The sequence below is a fragment of the Euphorbia lathyris genome, chromosome 10 (assembly GCF_963576675.1).
Source record: "Euphorbia lathyris chromosome 10, ddEupLath1.1, whole genome shotgun sequence".
Classification (NCBI taxonomy): Eukaryota; Viridiplantae; Streptophyta; class Magnoliopsida; order Malpighiales; family Euphorbiaceae; genus Euphorbia; species Euphorbia lathyris.
In genome coordinates, this window is record NC_088919.1 from 16,470,076 (window position 1) to 16,481,156 (window position 11,081).

At 34.3% G+C, this 11,081-nt stretch overlaps 1 protein-coding gene across 1 annotated transcript; it reads left to right on the plus strand.

Annotated features, from left to right (window-relative positions):
- Positions 1-207: 207 nt before the first annotated feature.
- LOC136208032 (ABC transporter G family member 15-like) lies at positions 208-9,810 on the plus strand. Its single transcript, XM_065998882.1, has 8 exons — positions 208-364; positions 2,935-3,014; positions 5,212-5,673; positions 7,244-7,498; positions 7,584-7,871; positions 7,931-8,227; positions 8,339-8,446; positions 8,608-9,810. The coding sequence occupies exons 1-8, from the start codon at positions 208-210 to the stop codon at positions 8,962-8,964; spliced, it is 2,004 nt and encodes a 667-aa protein (XP_065854954.1). The 3' UTR covers positions 8,965-9,810.
- Positions 9,811-11,081: the final 1,271 nt, after the last annotated feature.

The window sequence follows — 11,081 nt, forward strand, 5'->3', positions numbered from 1 at the left end:
TTAATTCTTAAAAAAATTCATATTTTTAGGTCCTTATCGGCCAAATTTAACAAAGTAAAAAAATGCAAAAATTTTGCAACCACAAAATTGCATCTACAACAGTGCTTCTATTAATAATGCATTTAAGTGACCCATTGTGAGAATTGTTATATATAAATGCATAGACATATAAGAAAAGGGAAATGGAGAGAAGAAAGTAAAGAAAAGATGCATTACTTAGTGTGGGAGGATTTGACATTGTTTATGCCCAAAAGAAAAAGAATTTTGGTGAATAGAGTTAGTGGCTTTGCTTTGCCAAATAGGATTATGGCTATTATGGGTCCTTCTGGTTCTGGCAAATCTACCTTGCTCAATGCACTTTCTGGTACTCTTTCTTTCTCTACATCTTTCATAATTTCCCCATATTCTTTTATTTGCCTTCCTTTTCCATGTAATAAAACAAAATGGATATGTCAACAGAATAAATGTATAAAGGTATCCATGTGGATCCATACAAGGTAATCCCTTTTATCGCGAATGTTAATTCAACTTGAAACGCGTACAATACCTATCCATTTTTCATGTGTTGAAATTTTGTTAATAAATGAAGTTGTTAGGATGTGAACCTTCTACTATCTGGGTTCAGAGGCTATGGTTATGTCAAGAAACCATTTGACTAAAAAACGTATACCGATAGACATGAGAATAGATTTTATTATTATTATTATTACCTCTTACATATCTTCACAGGCGAATGCTCTTTGGGCTTTAAGGCGTTTGAAGATAATAGTTTATCTTACTATGTGTTGAAATTCAACTAATAAATGGAGATGTCTAGATTTGAACCCAAGACCACTTGGTTTAAAAGGCTGCGATACAATGCCATTGAACTATTTGACCTAAAAGTTTAAGTTTGTCGAATTCTTTGAAATTGTAACGTGTACAACACAAGTACGTCTTAGTGTGTGTTTGAAATTCCACTAATAAATGAAGTTGTCAAGATTTGAACCCTCAATGAGTTGATCTAAAAAGATTGTAATATCGTATGATGTCTGAGATTTCCAAACTTGGTTTTTTGACTGTATTATACTCAGAAGTATGAGCTTTAAAATAATCGAGAAAGGAATCAGTTGTGTGTACCTTAAGAAATTGGGTATCCTATATTTAATAGGTTTCTACGTGGCAATTCCTTAATGGTCTATTCATTTCGGGTACCTTTTGGGATTGTCCACTTTTTTCGTAAGTTACAATGAGAAACGAGGGAAAAGAGAGTGTATATTTAAACCAAGGATGACGACGGATATGATACCCGCTAGTAGTACCAATACCAAACCCTTACTCGTTTATTTTTTTAATTATCTGTAACCATCCCATTACCTTAACGGGTATACTTTTTGCATTTCATACCCGTCCTATTTAATTCGCGGGTACCTTTACCCGTTAAGAATCAATACATAAAACACTAAATATTACAGATAGTATAAATTTAATAAATCATCAATCTACAATTTGAACAAATTAAACATTAATCAATAAAAATAAAGTATCTTAATTAATGGTATGACTCAATGGTTGAAGAACAAAAAGTTGGGGTTTGAATCCCACATTTTAAAACTAAAATACAATAATATTTTTTAATATATAAAAGATTTATGACGGGTAACGGATATCCTGGGATATTCCCATACCCGTCACGGGTAACGGATATCCTGGGATATTCCCATACCCATCACGGGTAATGGTTTTGATCTCATACCCGTCTTATACCCTTTTATGCATAGTATGGGTAGTCCAATTAGGGTTGGATAGTGGTAGATACCCGTGGATACAGTACCCTTCGTCATTCTTAATTGAGACATATGTATTGACGGTTATGATTTTTGATGAAACAATCCTCATTGATTCGCGTGTGATTCTTCCATAATTACCTTTTGTGATAATATGATATCACTGTATATCTATAATGCATGGAAACTCTTTATGACAAGCGCTTCCCCGTTTCCGGCAGATGTGGGAAACAGAAACTCTCGGAAACTGATACAAAATGTTTCCGGGCACGTTTCCATAATTACCAAAAATATGAAACGTGTCTCTCAGTTATTAAACGGGTTTCCATACATATTTCGATTAAAATTTTGGAAATTCAAACTTTCTATTTTGCAGTTCTTGCCCAATCTAATATTATAAAAATTGAAACTTTCTATTTGAGAGATAATTACTTCTTTATATCCTTCAATTTAAAGAACTTATCCATATTTCTTTCTCCTATAATCCTTATCTCTTGAAAATTAATTGAGTTTGGACTTTCGTCATCTTGTTTTGTATTATTATATTTTTAATATTTATAAATATGCCCCTATATTTTTAATATTTACATGTTTTCTCCACGCTTCCGTTTTCTATGTTTTTTAGAAATTATATTTCCCAGTATCGTTTCCGTATCCGTATCTGTTTCCGTTTTTTCGTGCAACATAGCTGTATATCAAGGAAACATTTTACCTAAACTCTTAAATTTATGGAAATTGTGTAATTATGTGTTCGATGCACAACAAGGCACAATTGATAATTTGCATATATGGTTCTCCTATTGCTAATAGGAGAATCAATTAGGAGATATTTAAGTTAACCATCTAAAATCACTGCAAAATAGATGAGAATATTATATAGAGTTAATTTTAAATAAAACCACTTTGATTTCATGTTTTAGTAGATCAGTAATTATAATTTTTTTTTTTTTTTTGTTACAAAACAAATCATCTGGTTGGTATCGTTAGCCATTTTAGATTAACTTTACCAAATTTAATCAATAAATTTCTCAAAATGAAAATTTTCAAAGAAGTAAATTTGACTATTTTGAGAGTCATCTTATGGGCCTTAAGTCTGAGCCCAATGGCAACATTATCAAATCGGGATATTATCTAACATAATCCTTATGAGTTTAATTTATATTGATAGGAAGGCTTTCATCCAATGTATTATTAACTGGAAACATCCTACTGAATGGGAAGCAAACAAGCAGAGCCTCTACAAATATTGTAAGTTGGCCACACCTACTATATACAATAACAATAAAACCTTAGTCTCGAAATGATTTGCGATCGGCTAACATGAACCATCATATAAAATCGTAAAATCAAGCCGTGTCAACAACACAAATTCTCTCCCTCCACTCTGTCCTATTCATTACCATATTTTCCTCAATCCCCAATAAACTCATATCACTCTCGATCACTCTCCTCCAAGTTTGCTTAGGTCTTCCCCTACCCCTCATCACTACATCCCTTTGCCATTCTCCAGTCCTCCTAACCGGCGTATCAAACGCTCTTAGTCGGTTTCCCCTCATTTTATTCTCAACAGATGTAACGCCTACTTTTGTCCTAGTTATTTCATTACTCACCCGATCATTTCTCGTATGACCACACATCCATCTCAACATACGCATCTCTACTACCGACATCTTATGAATGTGACAGTGTTTCATTGCCCAACACTCCGTACCATATAGCAATGCTGGTCTGATTGCCGTGCGGTAGAATTTTTTCTTCAATCTATTAGGCATGCTGGGGTCACAAAAGAAACCCGTAGCACTCTTCCACTTTGCCCAACCAGATTTAATCCTATGAGCAACATCTCCATCTACTTCTGCATCCGTTTGGATAATAGATCCTAAATACCAGAAGCAATCCGAGGCCTGAACAACTCTCCCATCTAGGGTGATTGTCCCTGCCTCCCTACTCCTATCGTCGCTTAACTTACACTCCAAATATTCTGTCTTACTTCGGCTCAACTTAAAGCCTCTAGATTCTAAAGTTTGTCTCCATAGTTCTAACTTCCTCTCCACGTCTTCTTTCGTCTCATCAACCAACACAATATCATCTGCAAACAACATGCACCATCGTATACCATCTTGAAGTGAACTCGTTAGTTCATCCATAACGATGGCAAAAAGAAATGGGCTTAGTGCGGAACCTTGATGCACTCCAATCGTAATAGGAAACTCTTCAGTCTTCCCAACACTGGTACGCACACTCGTGCATGCTCCCTCATACATGTCCTTTATGATGTCAATATATTTCCGCGAAATGCATTTCTTTATTAAGGCCCACCAAAGTACTTCCCTTGGTACCTTATCATATATCTTCTCTAAGTCGATGAAAACCATATGCAAATCTTTCTTCTTATTTCGATAGTGTTCCATTAATCGTCTCATTAGATGGATGACTTCCATAATTGATCTTCTCGGCATAAAGCCAAACTGGTTTTCCGAGATCTTCACTGTCCTCCTTAGCCTTTATTCGGTCACTCGCTCCCAAAATTTTATAGTGTGACTCATTAATTTGATTCCTCGATAGTATGCACAATCTTGGACATCGTCTTTGTTCTTATACAAAGGGATTAGGATACTTTTCCTCAATTCTGATGGCATCTTATTGTTTCTCCAAATTTTGTTGAAGAACGTCGCCAACCATTCAATTCCTCTCTTTCCCAAACATCTTCAGATCTCAATAGGATGCCATCAGGTCCTACTGTTTTCTTCAATCTCAACTTATTTAATGCCATTTTGACTTTACCCTTTTGAATTCTCCACATGCAGTCATGATTTATCATATCGTGAGGGATACTTATATTCCAACATCTTGTCCGCGATCTCCATTAAATAAGTCATCAAAATAGGACCTTCATCGTTCCTTGATATCCTTATCTCCAACTAGGACTTTTTGGTCCATATCCTTCACACATTTAACTTTTCCGAGATCTCGCGTCTTCCTATCTCTCATCCGAGCAATTCTATATATGTCTCTTTCCCCTTCCTTCGTATCCAACCTTGTATATAGATCTCGATTCACCTATCCCGTATGACATTCTTTGCTTCCCTTTTAGCCTCTTTGTACTTTTCGTAGTTCTCATCACTCCTGCATTTCCCCAATATTTTATAGGATTCTCGCTTATTCTTTACTGCTCGACGTACTTCTTCTGTCCACCAAGATGTGTCCTTACCCGGTGGCATGCTACATTTAGATTCCCCTAGAACTTCATTCGTTACTTCCCTTATACTATGCTCCATCTTAGACCATATTGAATCTATATCTAAATCCATATTATAAGTCCAAATATCTTTTTTGGTCATCTCATATTGAATCTATATCTAAATCCATATTATAAGTCCATATATATCTAAACAAATTTAATTCTGATATTAATTCCTGAATGTTTGTATAAAATATTTTGCAGTCTTATGTAACACAAGAAGATAATCTGTTAGGGTGTCTAACAGTAAGAGAAACCCTAACTTACTCGGCACGTTTGAGGCTTCCATGTACAATGACGAATACCGAAATGGATAAAGTAGTAGAAGAAACAATGATAAAGATAGGATTAGAGGAATGCGGTGAAAATAGGGTTGGAAATTGGCATTCAAGAGGAATAAGTGGTGGTGAAAAGAGAAGACTTAGTATTGGTCTTGAAATGTTAACACAGCCTTATCTCATGCTTCTTGATGAACCCACTTCTGGTCTTGATAGTGCTTCTGCTTTCTTTGTTATTCATGCTCTTAAAAATGTTGCTCTTGATGGCAAGATTGTTATATGCTGTATTCATCAGCCTAGTAGTTTTGTGTTTGATTTGTTTGATGATTTATGCCTTCTTTCAAGTGGAGATACCATCTATTTTGGTGAGGCTAAGGCTGCCATCCAGGTACTTTCAAATCTTTATTAGCTATAGTTAAATTATGGCTTAATTATAAGTAGATTATGTTTAGATGGATATCGGTGGTATTTATTTTTCTTTACGAACGCAATTCTGTGGTTTGTAAAATTTTGCATATTTTTACTTTGTCAAATTTGGCCGATAACGACCTCAAAATGAATTTTTAAAAAAAATTAAAGTTGTTTAGTATCATATTAACCGTATTTTTAATTTTTCAAAATCTTTATTTTCTCTCTCTAAACATTAACTTTCTCCCTCCTAAAAAAACAACACATATATAACCTGAAATCGTTATCGGTCAAATCCTAACAAAGTGAATCCAAATAAAAAATAGCTTATATTTTTTAGGTTGTAAACTCACCACATAAATTGCACCGATGATTTTGCCTTACTTTTATTACAACCATGGAACTTTGAAACCGGATATTATGGCTCTTGAAACTTTGTATTTTACTAATATAATGCAATTTTATTGTTGATCAAGATAACCACTTCAATAGCATGTAACATTTTAATGTAAAATTGATGAAAATTATATTTTAAGCAATTTTAACTTTTGTAGTTTTAAGGATTGTTTGGTCAAGAGAGAGAAATGAGTTGTTTTAAGATAGAAAACTCTGCAAATGGTGAATTGAAAAATCTACAACATTGTTCCATGGAAATTATGATTTTGAACTTGAACTTTTTATTTTTGAGTTCGTCGTGGGTAATTTTGACTTGGATAACAGTAAAACTAGTCATTATATGCATCTTGTAGAAGGTGAAAAAAACAAATGGAAGGTTCTACTGGACCGGGATTAGTATAGGTCTCTCCACTCACATAATGTCAATCAGCAGCTAGCAGGGACCTGACCCCTTCAGCCGCCGGAACCACTTTGACCATGGATAGTTTTGACTCTTGTCTCTAGAAAATTTGATGTTGTGGTGGTTCTGACCCCCTCTCTCCAAACTTTTTTGATAAGGGTGCTGAATTAGCACCCCCAAGTTTGACTCATGTTCTGTCTAGTCCTCTCTAAATTCAAAATTCTATTTTTTTTTATTTATTTGTTAGGTCATTGTTAAATCAATTTTTTTTTTTGGTTTATTAGACCCACCCCAAATATGATTTTTTCTATTTAGACACAATTTTCATACATATTCAGAATTTTAAACAACAAATTGGTTCTTGACCACTCAAATTATAACATGTATACATACGATTTTTTTTAACAAGTTCGATTTAGTAAAAAATTTTTTTTTTTGCACATGCAAGTATAAAATCAGACTGACCAATCATGTATTCGTCATTTACAGTTAGATTGACGTGGCATCAACTAAACTGACCCATTATAGAAATTTTTAAGAAACAAATACAACCCTATTTATCTATTTCATTTCTTGTTTCATATACTCTACCACTCAATTGAAAATGTGAAATTCTATGAAAACAACTACAACATTCTCTCAATAAGGAGCTAGATATGGGTGTAAATTCTGATTTCTTGGTCAAAAGGCTCTAATGTCCAAAAGTAAGTTTAGATATGAATGGTGACTTGGTTTAGCTTTCTTTCTAGTGCAGTTCTTTTGTGATGCTGGATTTCCTTGTCCACCAAGAAGAAGCCCTTCTGATCATTTTCTCCGTTGTATCAATTCCGATTTCGACAACATTCTTCCATTTCGAAATTACCTATCACACCCACACACATCTCTGGACCCTGAGTCTTCACTCAATTTCACTACAAAAAACATCAAAGAAAAGCTTCTACAACACTACCACAACTCTCCATATTCACTAAATGCAAGAAAATTCATTAGGGAAATTACACTTGTTCATGTAAGTTATCCATACTTCTTCCCTTTTATTAAATTACTCTACCCAATTGTGCTTAATTGACCTTGTAGTTTTTGATATACATTAGGCTGAGTCGGCGAGCGAGTTAGACATGAACAAGGACAATTGGTGGAACTGGAATCAGCTTTGCACACTAACTGTTCGATCTTTTGTCAATATGAAAAGGGATTTTAGTTATTACTGGTTAAGGATTGTGTTCTCTATCATAATTGCCTCAGCTGCTGGAATAATGTTCTTTGATATTGGATTATCAAGCTTCTCAATCATGTCAAGAGCTAAAGTTTACTCCTTTTTCTTTAATTTCTTACTTTGCTTGTCTGTTGGAGGCCTGCCCTCTTTCATTGAAGAATGGAAGGTACAAATTTTATGACCAAATTGAACAAATTAGCAAAATTGCTTACTCATTAATTATAGGGTTTGCTCATGAAATCAAATCAGGTGCTACATTATGAAAGATTGAATAGGCATTATGGAGATGGAGTATTTGTGTGTGCAAACTTCCTCTCCTCAATCCCTTTTGTGACACTGGCAGCTATATCTCCTGTTGCTATACTTTACAGCATGGTTAAATTTCATTTGGGATTCTCTATCTTTTGCTATTTCTTCATCAATATATTCTTCTGTATTTTGATTATGGAGAGTATCACTATGACTGTTGCATTGCTTGTCCCCAACTTTTTCATGGGCGTAGGAATTTCAGCTGCAGTCATTGTAAGTATATGACATGTTCGTCTATGTTCCTTACTCAACTTCAAAATTCGACATAAAAGTCACTCAATTTTGCGTTTTATTAACATAAAAGTCACTCGAACTTGAATGCAGATGTTTTTGACAATTGCATCTGGACTCTATAGGCAACTGCCTGATCTGCCTAAGTTGTTCTGGAAATACCCAATGACCTATATTAGTTTCACTTCTTGGGCTGTGAAGGTAATGCTAAATTATTTACAACTTACTTTCTGTTTTGGAACAGATTTTTCTCCATGTTTCGGTTTTCTATATCGTTTTCAGCATATTAAGTTTCCGTGCAACGAACATAGCTTAGAAATAGAAAACAATCTGTTGAAACATAGTGTTGATGATGTGATCAGGGGCAGTACAAAAATGACATGATAGGATTGGAGTTTGAACCTGTAAATCCAGGAGAACCAAAGATGAAAGGAGAACAAGTCCTTACAACGTGTTTCGGTGTCAATTCTAACCAATCTAAGTGGTGGGATTTGGGTGCTGTTTTGCTCTTATTTTTGTGTCACAGACTTGTATTTTTCATGGTTCTGAAATATAAAGACAGAGTAGTGTGGGTATGGCGAAGACGTTGGATGAAACAATCTTTGGAGCAACTTGGGAAGAGAAGTTCATTCAGAATGGAAAGAGTTATTCCCTCTAAAAGACATCAACCTCTCCATTCACTGTCTTCTCAAGAAGGTCTCACATCTCCATTGCAATAGTACTTAAGAGAAATGGAGACATTGAATAGTTTATTTATGTGAGATAATATCATAATACGCATCCTCATGTTCTGTTCGTAGATTTAGATGTATATATAAAAAAAGTATGGGATTGAATGGTTGTAGAGTTTAATTATTGAAGAATGATAGTACAATAAACGGAGTTTATTGAATGGATTCACAATAGCGATGTGGCATGTCTATTGAGTGGTTGTGTAGTATAAGGATTGGAGATGCTTTAACAAGAGTCACACTCCGTGTAGAGGTATTAAGAACCGATTTTGTGAGTCGGTCAACACTTTTATTTGTTTATTTCTATATGTGCAAAAAGATGGCAGTAGAATTGTCTTTAAAACAAAGGATACTCTGGATGAAGTTACAATGACGATGGAAATGAAGTTGAGTGGCGTTAACAAACCGAGCAGAGATCAAGTCATGGGTAAGTTCGGTATTGGCTTTGTTAATATCTTGAGCCGAGCTTTAATCGAGCCAAAGTTGAATGGAATTTGACCAATGTTTAACCAAGCCGAGCTTTAAATGGTAGTTGCTACTCAAGGTTGGTAAGCACAAACTTACAGATCGTAAACACACTTGAACAGTTGTGTAATGCGTGTGCAATTTTATGCTGCCGAGCTTTAAATGGTAGTTGCTACTCAAGGTTGGTAAGCTCAAACTTACAGATCGTAAACATACTTGAACAGTTGTGTAATGCGTGTGCAATTTTATGCTATAAAATAGGCAGATTTTGTTTTTCAACTAGTTATATTTTAGCAATATAAATAACTGCATACAATTCTGAATAATTGGTAGCTTTTCCCTTCCATATTAGAAATACAATGCTTCTCAAATATCTCTGTTTATTATAATTATTTGTCTTCTTTCTTTTATCTTTACGCATAAAAACCCACCAGAAAGCATAGTTGCTTGTAGTAGAACGAAGTGCTTGACAAAATATTCATGTTCACTTGTGTTGATTTTGAACATGAGGAAAAACATCATATTGTTTTTGCTGTTGTATTCTGCAAATTATCCATGGAAGTTAGAATGAATATGTTTGGTGGATTTATAATGATTTTATTTAGCTTTTTATCGAATTGAATATTTGAAAACTTGTGTTTTGATTACCATGTACGAACACTTGAAACCTTAATTCTACTTATGGACTAAGTGGTTGCTTCAATTGTGCAGCAGATCCTGGAATCTGAAGATTCTTGATTCAAATAGACATAAGATTCATTCTGTCTCAAGAGAAAAAGATACAGTTCTGGTGGGTTGGGTCCTTCCGTTTGGATTGTTTAATATAAAACATGGAGGCTCATGGCCATTAGTTGATTAAGTAAGTAGAATTACTAACTCAACAATACAAAATTATCCTAAAAAAATAAAAGATAATGGTGGGGACTCTAAAACAAATGGAAATTATTGATAGTTTAAAGGTTCAAATTCGGGTCCAGTCCAGACGGGCGGACGTCGCGCGAATGAGCGCGTCTGGTATATTTGCCAAAATCCACTAAACACAATTTAAAGACTAATAAGGTCCAAACTAATATAAACATTTTTACACTTTTGTAAATTTTCTACGTGGATAAAAAAATAGCTATTTACATGTACACGTCATGTTCCAAAAGCCCAAAAGCTTAATGACTAGAGCCATGATGAAATTTTAATCATTCCTAGTACATAACAAAGTTGTCAAAGATAGTATTATTTTAAGCGTAATTAATTTATTAGTCTCTATATTTTGATAAAACATACTGTTTAGTCTCTGTATTTTAAAAATACATGGTAAAGTCCCTAATTTTTTTTCCGATGAACTGTTTAGTCCCTAACACTTTTCTCGGTGAACTGTTTAGTCCCTGTCGTTAGACTCTCATGAAGATTCTGCTAGTCAATTTGGATTTGCGTTAGAGTCATTTGAAGGTAAATAGTAAAGGGTAATTTAGTCATTTTCGAATTCATAAACGGTAAAAAATCTAACAAACAGACGGAAGGACTAAACAGTTCACTGAGAAAAATGTTAGAGACCTTACCATGTGTTTTTAAAAATACAGGGACTAAACAGTGTGTTTTGTCAAAATATAGGGACTAATAAATTAATTACCCTTATTTTAAATACC